This window comes from Pyrgilauda ruficollis, unplaced genomic scaffold (genome assembly GCF_017590135.1).
Source record: "Pyrgilauda ruficollis isolate IOZ18807 unplaced genomic scaffold, ASM1759013v1 scaffold106, whole genome shotgun sequence".
Lineage (NCBI taxonomy): Eukaryota > Metazoa > Chordata > Aves > Passeriformes > Passeridae > Pyrgilauda > Pyrgilauda ruficollis.
Window position 1 is genome coordinate 1413495 of NW_024508766.1, and position 22630 is coordinate 1436124.

Genomic DNA, 22630 nt, shown 5'->3' on the forward strand with positions numbered 1-22630 from the left:
CCTGTTTAGCTGCATTTCATTAAAACTACCAGTTACTCTTGTGCTGAGTTCAGTACACTGAACAGTCAGGCCATCTCTTCTACTAAAAACCAGCCAGTTTTGGTGAGCAAGTCTGGAACAGGCTCTTGGGTTTCTTCTTTGACAACCAAACACATCCTTTGACATCTTTGTTTTATAAAATCTGTTTTGTGTTACATCAAATTCAACAAACTCAGGAATATGTTTCAATGCTTTTATTCCTCCCTTTTTTGCCCCTATGCCCAGTACAAATGTCCATAACACTGCAAAAAATGAAGGCAAATTTGATTTTGTTTTCTTCTTGCTCTAAACATCAAATAATGTAGTGACAGATGTTATGCTCACCAACCAAAATCTTGTGCTGTGATTAGCTATTATTAGCATGTGTCTAATCCCCAGGAGATTAAGAGGTTCATCTAAGCATGGTTTCAAGTGTCACCTATGTCTCACATGGACATAAACTAATCTCTTTTGTTGGAACCAGATGAAGTGGTAAGTGTTTGGAATCCTTCTAATTTACAGAAAACACTGCAGTTTGTTCTCTGTCAAATCCCCATGTCAGGTTGAAAGAGCGTATTTTATATTCTGTGTCAGTCCCTTTAAAACCTAATGGGCATCTAGCTCTGAAGTGCAGTTGAAGAAGTTACTTTTTATGTGATTCTTTAAGTGGCCAAGCAGTCCCAGTTGCCATGAGCTCATTCCTGTGTGGACTTGCCCAGGCTGCCTCTGAAGACACACAGATGGCATGAACGGGACAGGTTCAGTCACTGCGCTGCGTGAAAAGTACCGCTGCCTCCCTCCAGTGTGGAAATGGAGGCTGCACAAAGGCCAAATCAAAGTTGCCTCTGGCAGCAAGCAAGGACAGCTTTTTCCAGGCAATGGGCAGCCTTAGACAAGCTGCCTGGAAAACAACAGAGTTCACACCAGCTACAGGCAAAGTTGTGTGCTTCTATTCAAGAAGTCCTGGGCAAGAGGCAGTAAGTGATCACTGGAGCAAGCTTGAAACATCCAGAAGTCTTTAGCCTCACTCTGGAAGTCCAGAGTGTTGGATCAGAATCAAAAGCTTCAGGACTTCCTGGGCTGACTCCAAAGGAATTATATGGTTGTCCCTGGTGGTTTTGTCCAAGGCTCCCCAGCACTCAGCACACGGTATGAGGAATAACTGCTAGTACCATCAACTCCTACTTGAATGTCTGAAGTCTTAGATCTCCCAGGTGAGCCTGGGAAAAAGAGTACAGGAGCAACCTTTGCAGTTAGGGAAATTATTTGGGCACTTGAGAATGGCAGGCATGGTTTGCTGCCAAAAGTACTCTTCTAGTGATCTCTGCCATGAAAGGCTAGCAGAAGAAATATTTTGGGAAGGAGAGAGTTGTAGTATTTATGTAACTGGAAGTGTTGACAAAATTAGCTAGGAAGAATTTACATGAAATTGTTTCATTGCACAGGAGAACTGAGGACTGATATGAACATGAAGGCTAAACTGCATTTTTGCACTTTTTTATCCCCTCCCCCGTGTAGGTAATGCATAATGTCTTCCCACTCTTGAAAGGATCACCTTAATTTGATGATGCAGGTATGAGAAAAGCTGATTATGTACCTGTTCCATGCAAGTTGTCAAAACACGTGCCTATGCAGATGCATGTGTACAGCCCAAGTGTTTCTCTAATTAATGCTCTGTGCTTATTCTCCTAACATGTGCTAGAGGCAGAAAGACTTCAATGAGACAAAGCACTGGTACAATCAAATCATCAGATTTATTAGCTTTCTGGGCAGCTTTTTCCATTATGTAAAAGCTGTGTTTGTATTAGTATAGCAGTCAGACCCACCAGTGTGAGGATTACAGTTGGTTTTTACATAATGGATTATCCAAGATTAAGTGTTTTATTCAGGCACACGAGCAAAAATAACCAATTAGTGACTTTGCAGATTCCTTATTTAAAGGGAGCTGGAGGGCAATTGACACAAAACCCTTCTGCTACCTGCAGTTCAAAGACTGAAGCAGAGTAGTCTCAAGGATCTCCAACACCTCTACTCAGCAGGTAGGTCTCTCTTCAGCAGAGGTGGATCAGACTGGCATATCTTGCAGCAGGGAAATGCAGCTTGCATGGCAGCACCAAGGAACAGCCTAGTGTAGCTGCATGGGTGTTGGGACTCTGGGTTGGTAGCTCAGCTTGGATGGTGCTGACAAGTGTTAGATAACTGTTTTATTTTAGCAGGACAGGTATTCAGTGTCAAATACTCTGCAAGAATATATCATGAAAGTTCTCTCTTCCTGAAGTCTGAGAAATATGCTGGGATATGGATGAGGTGGGATACCCAAGGAGAAAAACAGCCATGGGCATCTAGTTGTTGTGATGCAATGACAGATTAAGCCTCTAGAAAATTAATATTATTTGTCATGTCATGAAGGAATGATCAGAGGGCGGCCAATACCAAGGTGTACTATGCCATTAGAGTAGGCACCTAGGAAAGGCCTGTTTTGGTGAGCAGAAGTGGTTGTAAAGAAGACGGCTTTGCTGGCTTGAAAGCAAAGTGGACACTCACTGTGAAATAATTAGAAACAACGTCTTTACAATATACAGTGCTTTACCAGAACTCATCAGAACTTTTTTCTTCCTGTGAAAACAAAATTCAAAACATTTCAGTTTTTTACCAATTCTTACTGACCTTATTCATAGTCTGGCTTGATTTATAATACAAAAATAGAATGAATTGCATTACCACTAATGGCAAGCAAAATACTCCTCCAAAGTAATTGCCATTGGTGGTCAGTTTTGGCTGAATTTAGGCACCACAATGACTTAGTATCAGTGGAAGAGCTGGTTATCTACTTAGTATGGAAAGAAACTAGTCTTAAAGTGATGGAAATGCATCTGTAGCACTAGCTGCCTCCATCTACTGCATGAAATAAACTCCCATGTTTGCTTTTGTCTTGCAGAATGAAATACGCACAGTATGTTTTCCTGGCCTCGGTCTGCTACACTGTTGAATATAGCCTAGCTCAGACCTGTGCAGTGGAGTCTTTCTCTGTGAAAGACAATTTTGATCCAAAAAGGGTAATTACAGTTACTTCAATAGTACATGTGAAGAAGATTTACATATAAAATGTTTTTCCAGATTATGTGCTTTGTTCATCTAATGGGGTTCTTCACCAAAAAGCTAACTTCTTTTATATTCTATGTTGCTGATGCTGTTCCTGTAGTCTTCTCAGTACTGTTTAACCTTCTGAACATTACAGTAAAACTGGCCTTGAAAGCTAGGGATGTTACTAGAGTTCATATTCTGTGAGCTTGGCACAACTTTGAGCTTCAAGCAGTTCCATGAAAAGAACAATTTAGACCCACATCAGAGAGGAAGCTCAAGCCCAAGCCCTAGGGTACTTGGGAGTCATAGCAAATGGAAATCTTACCTAGTCTGGTATGCTGAACACTGACTCCTGTTTAAACACATAATTTGGGCTTCTGAGGAGAAAATGAGGGCTAACCTGCTGTTGGAAAGGTCCAGGTGTGTGTCAGTATTTATGTTAACTAATGGTCAGCAAACACCACAATTCCAGGTGTAGCTGGGAGGTGGCGAGCACTTTGTCTATACAAGACTAGCTTTGCTTTGTAAGAAATCACATCCAGGGAGAGCTTTGGGAATATCCTAGTTTTAAAAAGTCAAAGCTTTTGCTTGGACTCCTGTATTTGGGAATCACGGCCTTGCAGGCTTAAGCACATAACTTGCCTAACAGATGTCATTAGCTTCACTGTAGAATCAACTTTAACACAGCTAGCTCTGGTCTTCTCAGCATTTTTACCAATAATGTTAACTTTTAAGGGTCTTCCTCTCTGTCAGTCACCTGTTAAGATCTTGTTTTCATTTTACTAGATATTTCTTGTACAATTTCAGGGGCCCATTTTTTGCATGGATGTATTCTTTCCCTTACTCTCACTCCATTTTTCTCTGCTATTACTCTCCCCAAAACACCTTCTCCTTGTTTTGAGCATGTAGTCATCACTTTCTTCTTTGCTGGGTGGACCCTTTTCCTCATCAGAGATCAACTGTGGCCCGTGGCAGCCACAAAGATTCTCTCCAGCCAGCTTGCTACAGTCTTTGTACCTGCAATTTGATATTATTGAACTTGGTATGGTATTCCATGGAAGAGAAGGGGCTTGAATAGGAACAGGGAAGAACCAGTCTGACTCAGAAGATGTGTTAGGATGGGAGGTGCTTTTGGTGAATGTCTCACTTCACAAGGACTGCACACACAGAGCAGTGCAGAGCTGCTAGACCCACTTCTTCTGGCACAGAGGCAAGGGTTCATCAGGCAGCACTGCAGCATCTGTGTGCTACATTCCCTCCCAAACTCAGACTGGCATTTATCAGGCAGTGGGGAGTTAGAAAGGCACTTTGATCACAAAATTGTTTTTGTGCTAATCTTGCCATGGTGGCTAATGCAGATATCAATACACTTTCATGACAGTATGCAGGGAAATGGTATGCCCTGGCCAAGAAGGATCCAGAAGGCCTTTTCCTTCAGGACAACATCTCTGCTGAATACACCGTGGAGGAAGATGGCACAATGACGGCGTCCTCCAAAGGCCGAGTGAAGCTTTTTGGGTGAGCTCTTTTGACTTTCAGCTCTAGCTGCTGGCATGAGGTACTGGATGAGGGGGGCATGGATGATGACCTACCCTGAACACACAACATGGCTGGGGAAAAGCCTTCATCAAAAAGGGAAGCTTAGCCAAAGTATTAGATTAGAAGCTAGAGGTTAGACACCTTTGAGCCCTGAGACTCTTCACAGCCTGGATCAGGTTTGGGTCTGTCACAAAACTACTGCATAAAGTTAACAATTAAGTCAAATCTTGATTGATGGAATGGTTAGATAAATTAATTGCAATCAAGTAAAGGAGCTAATGAGGCTGTCAAGATCCAAGATTTCTAAGGAAAACCTATGGTTAACTCTTAGATGTAATTGCAATGCCTGAATGGACAGATGGCAGGAAGCTTAAGAGTTTTGCCTGTTGGTCATGATTACTACAAGGAATTACAGCATATAAAGAGATTAAATAGCTTTCTGACTGCAAAAGAGAAAATCTGTGGCTTCCAATATGCTAGCAGTAGCAGGTGGCTATGAACCTTGAACATCTTAACAGTGCAGCACTCCAAGAAAATTTGGGAATGGGCAAATGAGGTTTTGCAGGCATGCCATGCTGCGCAAGGGGGAAGATGCCTGAAAGGACTCTTAAGAAAACAAGTGGGGTATCAGGGCTGCTGCAAATTTTATTTCTGCAAAGGTAGGATAAGAGGAAGTCCAGGCTGAGCAAGGAAGGGAATGAAGACCCTTCCACTGTCTCACTAATCCAGGTAATGCTTGACAAATGGTGTTGAAATGTGGATGGCATTCAAAGAAAACAGATACCAAACAGAGAAGGGCATTGGAACAAATGGACACCCACAGGCTTCTCAAATGCTCTGTGACAGCTTTTCACCAGCTTGGCAGAGGAGCTGTAACTATTACTTTGTGTGTAACAAACCTTCCTGTGCCCATATTGGCAGGAAGGGATAGACAGGGGAGAGCCAACTCCCTGCCTCTTCCTGGGGCACAGCTACTGACCCCAAAAGAGCCCAAATGCAGATGAGCTCACTCTGCAGACTGCTAGCAGGGAGCCAAGAAACAATGTTCATTATTGTGCTTGGTGGCTGTCTACTTGTACAGAAATGGGTGGCAAGAAGCTTACTGAACTGAAGGAGGGTCAGGGCACTGCCCCATAGCTGTACAGCAGAGTTGGGGACAAAAGGCCATGCCCATGCCTGAGGCAGCTGTGCCCAAGCCCTGAGTGAAGGACACCCATCTGAAGTTCTCACGCTGCCAGGTTTTAGCGTGAATCTTACGGATCTCGTTGCAGTTTCTGGGTGATCTGTGCTGACATGGCTGCTCAGTACACGGTACCTGACCCAACCACTCCAGCAAAAATGTATATGACCTACCAGGGACTGGCCAGCTACCTCTCCAGTGGTGGTGAGTTAAATTCCCCAGCCCTTTGATGCTTGTCAATTGCTTATAGCTGTCCAGATGTGCGTTTCCACATATAAGCAGGAAAAACAGCTCAGCTCAGATTGCTCCAAGTTCCCCTGAAATACCCTCTTGGAGGGGGCATGCTTTATCCAAGCAGTGCATTTTATCTCCACAGAAAGGGCAGCATCCAGAGACTCCCCACAGATCCTTCTTATACACGATATATGTTAACAAGGAGGTTTACAGGCACCAGGCCACACACAATGGGCTCTGTACAGCCAATTGTGGTGTTTAACCTAGGGAAGCCATACTTCCTGGGGCCCACTGTGGGCATTATGGAAGTGCTGAGGTCAGTTGCCCTTGTACTCGTAGCTAAACAGAGGAGACATGTAGACTCATACTGCACCCCAGCAACAAGACACATTTCTCCTCAGATAGACACAGCTGGACTCAAAGAAATCGAGATGTTAAGTCAAGTGCACCTTTCAGAAACTGCTCATGCTGTACCTTACACACCCTTCAAAGCCCATCCTTTGCATCCAAGCCTCCCATAGCTGCAGTTCCTCAGCTGTGGAAATTGGGGAGGACTTTTAAGGTGTAAGAAAGAAGTATATTCCCTTAGTACTGGCACATAAGCCACACCAAAAAGAACTAAGTAGAGCAAGGCTAGAAAACAGGAGGAATGTTCTACTGAGGCTTCCTGTATGGGAAATGTAATCTATACTCTATGTCCTTCCTTCCACCATGCTTGAGCAAGCAACATAAAGAGGTATTTTGTCATTGAAAACCTAGAAAGTCCTAGTCCTCCTAATACTTTTAGCCTAAGAAACAAAAGGTGAAAATGCACTGAGCATTGTGGGGAAAATTATTGTCTCAAGATGCCCTGTGTTTGTCCCAGTTCTTTCCCTCATGGTATGGAGATAAGTTGGATGTGTGACATGATTAGAGATCCTTTGGAAAGCTATTCCCGCCATGTGAAGTTTGCCACCTCCCTGCTGAAGGATCCACCTCTGCTCTGTTGTGCCCGCTGTGACAAGCCTGTGTGTTCTGTTGTTTCAGGGGATAACTACTGGGTGATTGACACTGACTATGATAACTATGCCATCACCTACGCCTGCCGCAGCCTGAAGGAGGATGGCTCCTGTGATGATGGCTACTCCCTGATCTTCTCGCGCAACCCCCGCGGCCTCCCCCCAGCCATCCAGCGCATTGTGCGCCAAAAGCAGGAGGAAATCTGCATGTCTGGCCAGTTCCAGCCTGTGCTCCAGTCAGGTACTTCAGGCTAATTATAAAACTTACTGAGTTGCACAGTAGGTGATTACATTTGCTGTTAATGTGACAGAACTACAGCAAAGGCAGCTGTTCTTTTTTAGCAACCTTTTCCTCATGTTAGATCTAATAGGAAAAGAGCTACAAAGGGAAATCCAAACAAGAACACAAGCCTGCTACAGGCTGGTTCTGCAGCCTTAAGACTGCTACTTTACTGGCATCCTCTGTGTTGAACCTGGTACACTACCAGATGAAGATCAGCCTTGTTACTGTAGTAGACAGTCCAGGGACGGATGCAACAAGCTGGTGTTTCTGCACTTGGAAATGCTTGTCTTGGCCACTTGCATAATAGCATCTTACCTTGGGTCCATGCAGTATCCTCCAGGAAAAGATGAAAAGGTGCCTCCAGGAAGGACCACTCTCACACTCCGTTCCATCACGACTTGTGTCCTGTATAGTCTGAGTACAGGGATGAGGGGCTCTAAGCAGCTTGTCTGACTGCGTCAGCTGGCAGTGGGAGTCAGCAGTTGCTCCACATACATGCAAACAGACCATGTCTAAAGCCCATTTTCGGAACAGTTTTCTGGAGGTACAGGAGTTGATCTTCTAGTTCAAATGTTGCCCATGAAATAGGCAGACACATTTTTAGGGCTCTGCAGAAGGCAGAAATTCTTCTTTGTTGGCAGCTGAGCACTCACACTCTTCACAACCTCACTACCTGGCCTGGAAGTTGAGCCTTTACTAAGCCATGTAACACATGTTCCGCACTGTGGGACAAGGAATGGCAGCTAAAACCTCCTGAACAGCACTGTTGTCAGCCAGTGCTCCACTACAGAGCAGGTACTGGCATCAACCAAGGCCATGGTCACGGTGTGGGCATCCCTGCCCCATCCCACTCTGGACTGCTCCCTGTAGCAGAGGGAAGGCAGCTGGTTTGCAGGGGCATGGCTGGGTCCTCAGGAAAGCTGAAATCCCATGGCTAGCTAGGAAAGGCTGCCTATGTCTGTGCCAATAGACAGAGAGAAATACAAACAGCAACTTTTGCACCCTGCATCCTAGTCTTGTACTGTGATTCAGAAGTATCCTAGGAAGGTTGTAGTTATAGCTTCCAGTGCAGACCTAATGGCTGTTAAAGCACTTTGCAAATTTACTTACACAGACTAAAGTTTACTTTTCTTTCTTTCCAGGGGCCTGCTAAAAGTACGCTTCTGATCCTATCCTTAAGCACAGAAGCCAGACCTCTTGGTCTTGAAGTTGCCACTCAACTAATAATAAAAAAAAATCATAGTATGGAATAGTGTGTTTTTCCTGAAAAACACATGAAAATATTGGGGGATCTTTAAACAGTGTGCAATATAATAGTGATATTTGAATTTTCAAGGGAATACCTAATGTGGCATTTGTCAATAAATGTTTTTGAAAAAAAGGCACCTCTGAAACTGGTTTTTATTGCCTATTGTCCTGTCTGTTGGGGTGCAGAAGCACAGAGGATGCTCACTGAGGAGGAGTGAGAGAGCAGCCAAGAGTGCTCCCAGCACAGGTGGGGCGGCATCACTCCCCAGCACTGAACAGGGTGGGCAGGGCAAGGATGGTGAGAGGGGCACACCCCCTGGCAGGGCTGATTGTCAGACAGCAGCATAGTGATGGTAAGTCTGGGATTCCCCTAGAAAGTCCAGCCAGCAAGGGCAGCAAGGCACAGGACAGTATGCAGGCACATCAGCGAGACGGCTCCAGGACTCAAGAGAATGTCTGAGGCAGAGCTACCTGCAGCAAAGTTCCCAAGGGGAGAACCACAAATGCAATAAAACAGATGCTACTTCCAATAACACTGGACAATGCTTTAAATAAGCAGGTGCTTGCATTTCTAATGGCATTAACAGTAATTTGCTCCTCTCTGCCTTCATAATCCAGGTTTTGGTATCTGAAAGGTATAGAACTGAAAGATATAGAATAGAACTGGGTTTATGGCAAAGAATTTCACAGACAGAGAAAACCAAAAGAAGAGTACCTGGAAATCTCCATGGAGAAAAATGGAGTCAGCATTATTGACATGTATTTCCCACTGCTTTTAGTAAAATCACATTCACTTTGTGTTTCCTAATAATAAAAATACCAGTCTAGAAGACCCCAGTATCCTGCTGAACCCTGCAGTTTATCAACTACACAAATTTTTACAAGTTATAATTACCAAACACAGAGGTAAGTCCAAACTGAACAGCCCCTACTCCTGAGGGCTCCAAAAGGTGTGTGGAACAAAGCTGATCTTGACTGAAGACCTTCAGAGCACTGCACTGTTAAACAGCTTCTACAAGATGCTTGCACAATCTTATCCACAGTGACCAGAAAGAGTATAGAAACCAAAGACCAGAGACACTCTCCAGGACCAGAGACATTATCCCAGGGATGCAGTGAAGTCTCTCAAACTTGTATTTACCAGGATTTCCTGGCAATACTCGTAAGGCTGTCAACCTGCTTGAACAAATGTGTCCTTGCTCTTCAGGTTTAGAGAAAGCTACCTTGACAGAGAACAAGATTGGGAGCTACCACCTAAAGCTAAGGACAGCAACAGAGGAACACTAGCAGGCAATGCTAACAAAACCCCAAACAGATAGAGAGCTACTCAGTGTTGAAAAAATATCGGCCTTTTCTGCTGGACTAAGTGCAAGGTCAGTGCACTGATTGAATGTTCTCCACTTCCAGCCTTCTCCCAGCAGGAAGTATTGGGGTGGAATCTGTGACCTTAGGACTTGTATAACAACTGATTAGACAGCACTAACCCTTAGCTGAAGGAGCATAGCCTTTGGCCAAAACTGTCAGACCAATACTACCAGTCTTAGAGAAGTGGGATTTTTAATGTCTGTGGTTATACGAACTGTATAACCACAGCAGATGAGAGTTGTGGCAAGAAAATACAATCAATATGCAGGACCCAGTGCATCCTCATTGTGTTTGGTGTAGTCTGTCCGGACAAGATAGGCAGTGAAATTCCTCCTTAGTCACATGAGGCAAAGCCTGCAGGATCATAGAAACATAGAGGTGATTCTGGTTGAATACACCATAGAGTTCACATGCCCCAGGAATTGTACTTGGGGGAGCATGTCTCCATCAGGACCACGAGCAAGTCCTCATTGTATGATGTGGTAAGTTAAGGAACAGATGGTAGTTACATCATACATATTTCTCTGTGGTGACTGCAGGAAATGTGAAAGACATGGTAGGCTAGGGCAGGCAGTCATGAGTGTATGCTGATGAGACTTACACTTCTCTTGAAATTCTGTTGAGTTCAACATGAAACATCACAGGTATTATCTAGAGGCAGACATCTTCTGTCTGCTGTTTGAGCTGGTTGATGAAAAGCAGTCTATTATTCCTGGGTTTTAAGTGTGAGTATAGGTCCCAAGTCATAATCTCTGTCCTGCACAAACTTTCCACTAACAAGACAAAATAAAAAAATTGTTTATTCATTAAAAGGACTGTTGTTTTGTCCTCAGAAGGTCCTTTAGTGCTGGCAGAAAGATTATGACTGCACAACAGCAGGAGGGACCCTGCAAGGATATTGCCCTTCACACACCAGTGAACCTCCTCCAGCAAGGACACAGCAAGTCCTGAGATCAGACACTATAATACCACCTTGAAATTGACCAGTTTTCCCTGGGTTGTAGTAACTGAAGCAATCTGTGCATTTGAGTTTCTACTTCAGCCTTGATTTTTTTTATGCTTCAGTTATATGTAATGCTGGAATTTCCACAAGTCGAGCTATTTACCCCTTGTGCTGGTAGCCACAGCAAGCAGCTGCGTGGTACTTGGTTGCCGGCTGGAGTTAAAACATGACAGTCCTTGAGAATAGTCTTTACTTTGCAAGATTAAGTTGAGCTGTAAGCAGTTTCTACAACACAATGATCAGATCTTGTTTTCACAGGGTTCATGTGAAAGATTAATAACCAGTTTTATTTGCTCTCACAAAAGATGGTAACAAATGTAGCATATACACAATTAAACAATGTAAAATACTCAGTTGAAAGGTTCTTTCAGTTGCAAAATGGTTATATTAGCCTCACAAGCTTTTGCTTGAAGCGCAGGCAAACAATCCCCTGTTGCAGTTGCAGTTACATATATTTATTTGGATTAATGAACAGCAAAAGACATACATGAGCACTCTGCAGCCTTGCTATGGTTATGATACTACAGAACTACTAAGCACCTGCTATCACACCTGGTGCTATGGATACTTGGCACTTCTGAAAACTCTAACTGTAATAGAGGCTGATCACTACATGTAACAGAGGAGATTAGTTAAACATGCAATTTTGGAAACACTATCAGAGTCAGCAACAGATGGTTACAGAAATCTCAAGTTTCAAGTACTAAATAGCGTTTTTCTGTAGACATTAAATGATAAAAAAAGAAAACGCCATTTCAAAAATTTTTATAATTTGTTAGAATAAACTCATACCTGGAAATACCAACTTCTCTTCTCTCTGTAAAACATGCTCATTTCTTAAAGGAATGAGTTTATATCATAGCAGCAAAGAAGATTTTCAGAAGAAATCTTCTATTTTTCATGGTTTGCACATCTATATATTTTCATCCCTGCATAACAAAATCAATACTATTCACTACAGCTAGGAGGTTTTTTTTTTTTTTTTTTTTTTTTTTTTTTTTTTTTTTTTTTTTTTTTTTTTTTTTTTTTTTTTAATACAACTGTAACTGGTACATAGTCCTTAGTTTGATAAACACTGCTATATTCTGATTGCCAGGGTGGGAACATTTTAAAGCAGAAGGGCTACTCAGGTAGGACATCCTAACACACTAAACTGTCCACTCAAGTTCCTACATCTTCCCTTGCTCCAGACACACTAAAATCTCTCAAGACCCTATACTTAGTATTTCTCTAAATCATTTTATTTGTTTTTCCACCTCATACTAGCAAAACAACATGCTAACCGCTAGATTTTACTTAACTGTGTACACTGGTTCTTCACTCAGGGGCAATTATCACAAGTTTAAAATTTATTTTTACTACCTCCATCCAAGTAGAATGTCTCAGTAACTTTCCTTAAATTGAGAGGGTTTTCAATTCAGTAGGACCCATGGCCCTTTTCTGTTCTGCCTGTACGGACAAGGAATTGGAGGACTAGGATGTGACAAGTGCCCCTTACTAAACCTCAAATAAGGCAAGAAATATTTCATCTGAATTCTGTGATAGAATAAATCTTTTAAGGCTAATTTTCAGTAAAAGCACTTGAACAAGTAACCAGCAAGTAAGGAGATACAAGGCCACTTTTCACATGCACTGACTTTTTGCATGTTTCTTTTCTGTGCTGTAAGCGTTGAGGGTATTTGAGGTAGTTCAGCTCTCTCCTACTGTGCAAACTTGGGCACTTCTTTTTTTCTGAGACCTGAATGTTTCATCAAATATGCAGTTTTTGTTGTTATGTTGGTGAGGTGGCTGATGTCAGCAAAGAGAGCAGTAGGGGATTGTTTGTGTGACAAAGTCACTCCTCTTATGGAAAACACTCCAGCTGTTTTCACTGGCATTATCCTTCTCTCTGCAAGCCTGTTAAAGGCACAGCTCAAACTGTGCCATTTGTGAAAAGGGAAGAATAAAGCAGCACCCCTGCAATTTCAGGGAACTTTGCTGTTTACATAAAGTGTTTGGCACCTGCAAGCACAGCCAGTGGTGATCTGTAGCCTGTGATCTAGGGCTATCACACGCTTGTGCACATGCTTTGCAAAGCACAGGAGCTCAAACTGTTCTTTGTTAATTTCCTAAGTGTCCTAATTAGTAGCCCTGCTACATTCAAGAGTGTGCTGTCCTGTCAGATGAAAACACAGAAGGCTCTAACTAGTGTTTCAGCTTTCCCCTGGCCATGCAGAGCTGAGAGACCACTTACAGTCTGTGAGGGGAGGTGTTAGCTGTAAGGGCTGAAGGACACCAGGCTAGGTGACAGCAATGGAGAGAAAGAGGGACTTTCAGGGTTAGAGCCTCTATCACAAAGAGGCAGTAGCTGATGGCCAAAGTGCAAACAGGTGACTTGGGCAAAAGTACAAAAGAGAAAAGGCACGGAAGTCTGGAGGCTAGGGTTTTCTGTGCCTTCTCCCCTCTGAGAATGAGCTGATACCCCTGTCTCTGCCTACGAGAAACAGCTCTGGCATCCGTGTAATGGTCACAAATACTGAGAGAGCTGGGTGGAAACCCCTCTGTGAGAGAGTGAAAAACCTCATAAAACTGAAGACACGGAAGCATTCTGAAATAAACCACTGTAACTAACCAACCAAAGGAACTAAGGGATCCTTTACTTCATGCTCTGAATGTATCTTGTTGCTGTGCACTTTTCCATCAAACCGTTAAGTCAAGACAGGCTGGCAGCTAAGGCAGCCAGTTCACTCTCAGACAGGTCCTCCATGTGCCTTTGCTACCATCCTCACCCACACAGTGAAGCCATGTTCTGTTCCTGCTACAGTTTGTGACCTCTATAAATCTTAACTTGCCCTGACCATTAGCTCAGTGAAAAAAGGGGAATAATAAATATGCATTCCCATAATTCCTAGTTACCAGGCTGAATCCCCGTTCTATAGCAGCCTCTTACCAGTTGTGTTGGCAGTTGTGCTTGTTTGATAATGCTGTCTTTTGTGCTGTGAAGAGTTAACAGGGGCAGTTGCTTCTAACTTGCGTTTCTAACTTCATCGGGCCGTTTCCATACACCCTCCTCAGCCTGGGAGGAGTTTATTTTTCTGGGGAGTTGTCATTTGCAAGGAACATACACCACCCTGACACCAAGCCAGGCACCACTCTTCAGCATCACTTGAAAGCTTCAATGTACCCCACAGGAAGAGAGGACAGGCCTGCCTTCCCCCAGTAGTCAATGGCACGCACTCTGTAAAAGCCGGAGACTGATCTTCCTGCAAATGAAAAGGTTAGAAATGGTCACTGTGAAACTCTGACACCTGTGGTACTGGGAGGATGTGAAGCAGGCACTACTCCTGTAAAATGCAGATTCGTGGAACAGGCTGGGGAAATCAGTTCTGCACCCTAGGTAAGTGTGTCTGTGCCTGTCTGATTAAAAATGATAACAACTTCCTCATGGCCAAGTACTGACTTTTTTATCTTGTTTCACCAAGGATGTCCTCTCTACTTACTAGGATTAGCAAGTACAACTACAGGACTGCTTTCCCACCAGTTCCTTTGGAAGAAGGCTGTGACATCTGCAACACACAATTACTAATTTCCTTTTTTCTCCGACTTACTTTTCTGCCTGAATTTTGCCTTTGGAACAGGTTACGTGGGGACAGGTTCAACAAAGAAGCAGAACAAGAAGCACGCAGGCTGACTGAAAACCCTCGGCTCTACTCAGGAAGCAGCACTGCTTACTTTAAAGGTATGTGAGCTGATCTTCTGTGGTTCTGCTGCTTTTTATCCTTGATCCAGTTCAAAGAACACAGCTTTCCCTAGCAGAATCTTTGAACACACAAGCAGTATAAATTTGGGGGTATTTTATCAAATTAATTGATTTTTATATGTGTTTTAGTGGTTTTATTCTAGAAAAAAAAGAATGCTAGAAATAATGCGTAAGGAGGAAGTTCCTAGCAATAAGGACTGCTGATACCTGATATTTTTTCAAGCAGTCTTTTTTATTGCTGTTGGTTTTGAAACAAACTATTAAAACTGGTAGATAATATTATAATATGATAATGAATAATAATCTCAGACATTTGTCATAGCCATGATTTACAGTCTTTGCATGCTTGTGCAACCCTAACATTGCAATTGTAGCTCTGAACTTTTATTATGCCACCACTGCTGATGTTAAAGACTTCTGCAGGGTAAGAGTCTTTAAGCTCTTGTTTCTGGTAAAAACATCTCTCAACCACTCTTTAATAGCATCACTGTAAGGCAAGGTTTATCTGTGTTTCACTCAGCTCTCATCAGTGCTTATTATCAATGTTTGTTGGATGGTCATATTGCAGACTAAACAATACTTGATTAAAAAAGAAAAAAACAAAACAAACAACAAAAAACCAACCACCACCACCCTCCACCTGCAGATAAACAAAAAAATACCCAAATAAAACATCAGTATCTTCCTTCACTTGGATGTTTCATCTAAGTAAGCGTTTATTGCAAGGGCTGGTCATGGTTTTTTGTGGGATTTTTTGTTATCATTTTTGCGTTTTTTACATCAGCTACAAAAGTGCTCCTTAACTTCTCCAGGACCTTGCCAGGCCTGCAGCTCAGTGACTGGCTTTTGTGAAAAGTAATTACCCATGGCATACTACTAATAATGTCCTCATAACTACTTGTTGATCTCTGCTTGTCCTTGAGAATAAGTCTCTTACTGAGAATATGATCCTAAAGGAGGGGATGCACCCTTATTTGTGAGGGACTCTGTGTTACTAGCAAGTTACCTACCTTCACTAGTTACTAAACAATGGTTCACACACTCATAAGTGGCAATATCATATGACAGATTACCTAATGTGAGTACTCTTGCCATACCTGGACTGTAGACCCAGAGAGTGAATATTGTGTCTTTGGCATTAATCCGCTGGTACACTTTTCCATCTGATGAGAATTCCACTTCAAATGTCTTTATACATCTAGAAAAGAGAACCAGAGAGGTTTGTAATGTGTGATAATGATGATAATGTGTGAACTATCAAATACTATGAAAAATCAGGGCTATTTCAACAAGAAGGACAAAAATAAGAAATGTTCAGTTGATTCATGCCTACCAAATGTAGGATGGAATGAACCAGCATTATTAGGAAGAACCAGGACCCCAACAACCCTCAGAAAAACACCTGGACTGACTTGCTGCTTTGGATATATGCAGCATCACAAAATGTCACGCATCTTTCACTCGGACACCAGGTTTATCAAGAATGAAGAATCTAGGGAGACTGGCTTGAAAAGGATCTAAGTCACTGCTTCCTGAGGCAATCTGTTTGTACACTGGATCACCTTTCAGAGTTCACCTACAGAGGGTTTCCAGTTGAATCCAGCTTGCTGAAGAAACCAACTGGAGGTTTTCTCTTCCAGTTCACATCCCTTACAGAGATGTGTAAGATCCCACTTAGGCATCTGCTGATAACATAACTATTACCATGCATCTTCCTGTCTGGTATGCTGAATAGAATCCCCTCAGAAACGCCCCGGAATGCTGGTGACCAACAGGCAGATCCCTTTGATCAGGCAGCAAATTAGGCAGGGTTGCTCTTCACAGTTTGTGCACACAGGTCCTACAGTTCATTTTTTCATACAAAATTCATGATATGTGCACTGTATCATCTATCAAGAAGCATCAATTCATTAATTTTTGAACTCTGTAGAGCCTGTGGAAACTCAGGTATGTTGGTAGTAGTATGTTGGTAACTCATTTGTATCAATTTTATTTTAAAGCTACTTACTTTGACTTAACACAGTCGTCATCCCACAGCACAATGACCTGCCCCTTTGTGAGAGGGATCAAACGAACACCAGTCACCTGTCCAAAGACACAAGCCCATGTAAAAAATCTGTACAAACCGATCAGCCAGGTCAAATTTCTGTGTTCATCCTTCATTACTAATTATTTGCTTTGATTTTTTTTCCATTGAGATCAGATGTAAAAACAAAATTCTTGGCTCTGTAGCTTTTTGCAGCCTATGTCTCCCACTCATCAACCCTGCAGAGGACCTTCAGAGGCTCTGGGTACCACTATGAACATGGGTGAGACTGAATGAGCAGATACAGATGTCTAATATGGCAGCCATGATTCCATTTTAGCTTTAGCTGTCAATTAACTGATCAATCCTGGTAGCATACCAGGTGATTTTTAAAGAGATACTGCACTTTTCAGTACTGTTTTATGAATTTCCGACCATGGGAACTTCCATTCATCTTAGTGATGGTTCCTATCAGTTGCTATGTAGTACTTGATCTTGAATTTTATCTTTAAGAGTCTTCTAATCAAAAGAGAGAAGAATTTTTTATTTACTAATTCTTACACTTTTAACAATAAATAAGCTCAAATGGTCTTCTAAGATTTAAGGCAGGAAGCAGTTCCAGTTTTGATGTGTCTAATGGTAGAATACAACACATACTTGATCAGGAGCTGATCTGGGTCTTGCACAGATGTGGATAAGAAAGACTGAGGGAACAGGAAAGTCTTGCTTCAGTGTCAGGATGCCAGCTTCAGGAAATGGGAATGGACCTGTTACCAGTGGGTCCTGCAGAGCCAAAGAATAGTGTTGTGAACAATCTTTCATTACACCTAAAGACCAACTGTTAAACCAGTGTAAAGTGCTTGTGTATTTACTTTAAGACTCTAAATTTCCAATAGAGCTGGTACTGCTAATGCTTACAGGCATCAAAGCTCTCCACACTGGGAGACTTTATACTCACCTGTTTTCCAGCTCTTCAGGAAAGAGAGGGTTTGTCCATCTCACAAGCTGGGTTGATCACAAATGCCCTTAGGCACAATCTGCCACTTCTGTAACCTCTCATGCATGCTTTTCAGGCTAGAGGTCTTTACAAACCATGGCCCCATCTCTCCCCAGTGTACAGAGCAAGCTACTGCTAGCTACAACAGCTACACAGCTGGTCTCTGGGGATGAGGCTGTACCAGACAGCCAATCTAAAATCTTGCTGCTGCCCTTTTTAAGGAAGAGCTGATGTCTCCTACAGTATCCCAACATGCCTTACCAATAGTCAGTTGTGGTGACTGGGAAGAGAAGACACAGTACTGTATACCGAATTCAGAAAGTGAGTACTGTCTGTGGGCCCTGAAGGGGATGAAGATGACCTCCGTTTTTAACCTGGAAGTCTGAATGCATAGGGCAAACTATGGGAGGGGGAGCTGAAGTGACAGGCTGCTCACATACAGTAAGTAATCTCTACTTGGCTTTCATCCATAGGGAGAAGAGGACTTCTCAGAGAAGACTAACTCCTTAATTATCTCTATGGTGCATTCAGCACTAGTGAAGATGAGGGCAAACTGTCAGTCTCCCCGTGAGCCCCTCAGTTTTCTGAACTTGCACTGGGCAGTTTTCACCTCAGGGAGGTGAGGCTTGTTTTCTATTATTAAGGGGGTTCATTTTAACTTTCTAATGCAGCAATTTGGCCATTCTATAATGGCCATAATATACACAGGGCCATGTGACTTACCTGGGGAGATGGAACAGAAAGACTCTCAAAGCCCAATGAAGATTCAGAGAGAAGGCAGAACTTCCCCAAGAGCAACTGTGCCTCCTTATTTTATGGGTAGGCCCAGAGCGAAGAGGTTGTATAACACAAACACAAAGGCATAAGTTGTGCATTTTTCTGCAGGACCACAAGTGAATTTTTGTGTGTATACAAAAAGTGAGTTACTGTGGGCTAAGGAAATTTTTGTTGCAGGCCTGATTTGTTGTCTTTTTCACAAGCACTTTACCCATACAACACTTCAAACAAACACATAATCATACCTCGGCATCCCTTATTTGCTGGAACTGTTCTGGAGAAGGAAAGTCAGGGCTTCCTAGGTTCTTCCACTTCAGATAGGGATTGGTTTGGTTGTTATCCATGTAATATGTCACATACACCATCTCTGTAGGAGATGAGACAAACAAAAGAAGTAAACTCTTTACTTGGATTTAAAGATTAACAAGAATAAATTTAGCAGGTGTGTAAGTCTACCTTTTCAAAAGTGATTTCAGCACTTTGGAGCCTGACTTCCACTGGAAGTCCCATGGCTAGCAATCTCACGAGGCTGTACAATTTACATTTGCCAAATTAACACTTCAAACTATTACTTCCACAACTAGTACCAAAATCCTCTTTTTGTATGTATTTGTTGGGTAACTGCATCAGCTGTGCAATTGTGTGTTCATGTTAGCTGTCTTGGAGTCATCTCATTAAGGAAATTGCTGCCTGACAATATCCCGCCAAGTACACTGAGATCAGTAGTTTTCCAAAAAGGTAGCACTTGGAAGTTGTCATTAAAGGCAGGGTCAAAGTGTGGGCTTTAGGAATGATCCTTTCAAAGAAGGACACCATTATATCTCAGAAAATCTAGGAGTGCACAAAAGATGACAGAGGAAGCTAGGAAATTAAATTCACTCTTGCAATGAAAGGCAATTCAGTAGACGTTTTCCAGCTGATATTCTGTCTTAAAGATCACTTAACATGAGCTGTCTACATGATATTTGTTTACCTCTATGTTTAGGGAAGTGGGTGGCATTCACTATGACACTGCTGATGTTGGATGAAGTCCTGTTATCCTCACTTGAATACATCAGTACTGTAGCTTGCCAGCTGTCTGAGGGCTGTGTCTCACTTGGGGTGTGCACAGATGCCAGCACACCAACTGTGCTGTTTTGAGCGCTTTCATCTCCACTGATCTTCACTTCAGCAAAAATCTGCTTTTCCCCTTTAAAAAATGTGACAACTGTAAGCATCGCTGTTAGTCAGTCCTGCGTCAGAAACTGCAGGGTCAAAGCATGCAAATAGATTGAGCATAGGCTGAGCTATGTTCTGCCTTATTTTACCAGTTACAGCCTTCAGTCAGATTTATTTCACAACAGCAGAGTATGTACATACTACAGCAGTTCTTATGCTTAGCAGTTCAGCTAGCAACAGGTGACAGTGAATGAAGTTCTCCCTGTAATATGCTGTATGAGTCTTCCAGCTACAGGGATTTCTTAAAGACAGTTGCAGCCTGATGGGATGTACCCCTTGCATCACAAGAAGGAAGTACCAGTCAACAAAAAATGAGTGGTTGGCACACAGAGGGTAAAAACAAAGCAGTAATTTAAATAAAACAGATAACAGACTCTCAGGAATATTTTCTGAGCTATAAATCTGTCTGAGAAAATGAAGCTTCATTTTCTTAAAACAGCTAGTAAACAGTAAGTAGGGGAACTCATGCTTTTATGAATAGCGAGATATCTGGAACTATCTTTCTTAGGCTGGAAGCTTTCAGGGAGGAGGGGTTATTGATGTGCTCTTTACTATACCTAGCAGTGCCAGCAAGCCCATGGCAGTCAGCACTGGCTTCCGCACCATCTGGACATGAGGTGGCTTTGTGTTGTTCATCTGAAAACGTGCTGTCAGAGTCCGCTGCGTGAAGTAATGGGGGTAGTAGCTCAAGAAGGCATTGTCATTGCTCAGCAATGAGTAGTTGATGGTGTTGTTGGCTTTGGAAATGAGCAGGTTTTGGTGCTGGATGATTATCTGCAGAGTCATAAAGAAAATTAACCTTCACCTTGGAGAAAAACTAACAAACATGCAGTAGTCCCTGTATATTTTTTTTTAATTTTACAGCATTCTGTAAAGAACTGTCACTTTGCCTTTTAGAAAATACTGAAGAAAATAACTGTTTATCATAAGTCTTGAACAACTTTACTTTAGGTAATATATTAATGACTGTAAAATCTGAAGTACCTGCATAGTTTTGCAGTAGTAAGTCTCTGAAATAATTAATACTAGAACTCTTCATAGATAATGAACACATCTCCTTGTCTATTTCACTACAAAAGATGTCCCTCTGTCTTGAATACTTAATTAGTAATCAGGATTTACCATCTGAATTAAATCTAAATGGTTCTCCAAATCTGGAGTTACTTTGTACCCACTACATCAGTATCTGTGAGCTGGTCCTGGATTCTGTTTCTCAATTAGTAATTTCTCCCAGTTGGAGCTAACTTGGAATTAATTCTGCTGGTCATTCACTGGGTGCTATGCTGCTCTCCCAAAAAACACTAGGGTTCCCAAGTTCTCTGCTTATTAAATTGTGCCTGAGTATCAGAATTAAGCAGAACTTCAGAAGGGTGACAACTGAAGAGTCCCACAATTGTGTTTCTGAAGGAACAGTGCTTCAGCTTCTATATAACCAAGTGTTAATTTTCCACTGGAAATGTGGAGATGTGTCTTTCTTTTACCCTTCATATCATCACATCATCACAAACACTACTATTTTGTCTTGCAAACTCTCTGTGATGCAGTCAATGACTTGTTACCTTAGTGAAGACAGCTTGTATATGCAGTCTCAGGGAACTGGGAGCCTCTGTCTCCTCAGGAGCAGCTGATAAGATGCATCTTTTTTCTGGGTGACATACATGCTCCTGTGTTTGGGAATTATTCCTTTGCACAGGAGCACTTGGACTCTATGTGTTGTTTAAGGTAGTGGGCTCACAAAGCACCAGGCCTGCAGTGGAAGTTATTGCTAAACAGGGGAACAGCTGAGCTTGCTCTGGGGTGAGGCTGCAATTACTGCAGAGGCAGGAATGTTGAGTACTCTCTTCTCCTTTTGCTTTTCTGGTCAACATCAGTAATTACTAGCAGTAATTAATAAGATCATGTGTACAGCCAGTATCCCAAACCAAAGAATGGACTATGCTGAGAGCTCAAGGCACTTTATTATACCTGATGTCTCTTGATGAGATAAAATTCTGAAGGAGCTGGGAAATAATTCTCACATATATGAGGTGACAGCCATCAGTACTGACACCAGTGCAGTAGTATTACATGGAGAGGGCATGTGTGGGACTAATCTTATCAGATGGATCTAACTGGGGCACTGTTGTATACATTCTGCAACTCAGTTCTCTAGCACTTCTCTGTCAAGTTCCCAGTTTAGTTCTGGGTTGGACCTTTTTTTTTTTTTTTTTTTTTAAGGAAAGATGAAGAAAACTAAAATTAAATTACATTTATAAAATAAATCAAGCTACTAAAACCAGACTATTCAGGGAAACCCCCACTGTACCAGTAGGGAGATCTCCTTTTTTAGGATCTATTAGTCTGAGTAGCTGCTTAAAAATTAACTATTCAGTCTACTTTTTCAACTGCAAAAACACATCAGGGGACACTACTGTGCCAAAACTACCAATGAACTATTACCTTTACAACCATAGCTGCATAGGTCACATCAGCTCGCCAGAGCTGTGGAATGGACCATCCAACCATTGGATCTGCTTCATCGTTATATATGGCAACAGAAGAAAAACCTGGAAACAGCTTCTGAATTTGCTGAACTGCTTCTACTTCTTGTTGCAAGATGTAGAGAGAATTCCCATCTCCCTGCAACAATATTTCATATCTGCTTAGTGGTAATGAGAAAAAAGTGGTAAACATACAGACATAATCTAAAGTCATAAACATGAAACACATTCTGAAAACATATTCCTTGGTCACCAAGCTGCTGTGGACCAACAAAATTAGTATTTTTACCTCATCTACTACTGCATGTGCTACTTGCATGAGCTCCTCCTAGAATATAAAATGGAAAAGGAGTAGAAGAGCTGTTTCCCTTTGGGAATTAGGCAAAGACAAATTCGCTTTCAGTTGAAGTTTTGTAACTGAACATCTTCAAAGTTTTGCAA

General features: G+C 42.2%; 2 protein-coding genes across 4 annotated transcripts in view; one reads left to right on the top strand and one right to left on the bottom strand.

Moving 5' to 3' along the window:
- The first annotated feature begins 1810 nt into the window (after positions 1 to 1810).
- On the top strand, positions 1811 to 8713 carry LOC121355509 (purpurin). 2 transcript variants are annotated; one of them, XM_041471000.1, is made up of 6 exons: positions 1811 to 2057; positions 2957 to 3074; positions 4484 to 4620; positions 5913 to 6025; positions 7082 to 7294; positions 8479 to 8713. In XM_041471000.1, exons 2-6 carry the CDS (start codon positions 2958 to 2960, stop codon positions 8487 to 8489), a joined length of 591 nt encoding a protein of 196 aa, XP_041326934.1. In that variant the 5' UTR covers positions 1811 to 2057; position 2957; the 3' UTR covers positions 8490 to 8713. The 2 variants fall into 2 exon arrangements, with proteins under 2 accessions (XP_041326934.1, XP_041326927.1); XM_041470993.1 differs by having other exon boundaries at positions 1811 to 3074.
- A 2507-nt stretch (positions 8714 to 11220) lies between these two features.
- IDUA (alpha-L-iduronidase) overlaps positions 11221 to 22630 on the bottom strand; it is a 46188-nt gene continuing 34778 nt past the window's right edge. For both annotated transcript variants that reach the window (XM_041470780.1, XM_041470769.1), the window contains exons 7-14: positions 22149 to 22328; positions 20267 to 20483; positions 19465 to 19680; positions 18737 to 18858; positions 17375 to 17500; positions 16700 to 16776; positions 15789 to 15889; positions 11221 to 14194 (exon numbers count right to left, since the gene is read on the bottom strand). In XM_041470780.1, coding sequence (XP_041326714.1) covers positions 14094 to 14194; positions 15789 to 15889; positions 16700 to 16776; positions 17375 to 17500; positions 18737 to 18858; positions 19465 to 19680; positions 20267 to 20483; positions 22149 to 22328 — 1140 coding nt within the window. In that variant the 3' untranslated portion in view covers positions 11221 to 14093. The remainder of the gene's footprint in view (positions 14195 to 15788; positions 15890 to 16699; positions 16777 to 17374; positions 17501 to 18736; positions 18859 to 19464; positions 19681 to 20266; positions 20484 to 22148; positions 22329 to 22630) is intronic.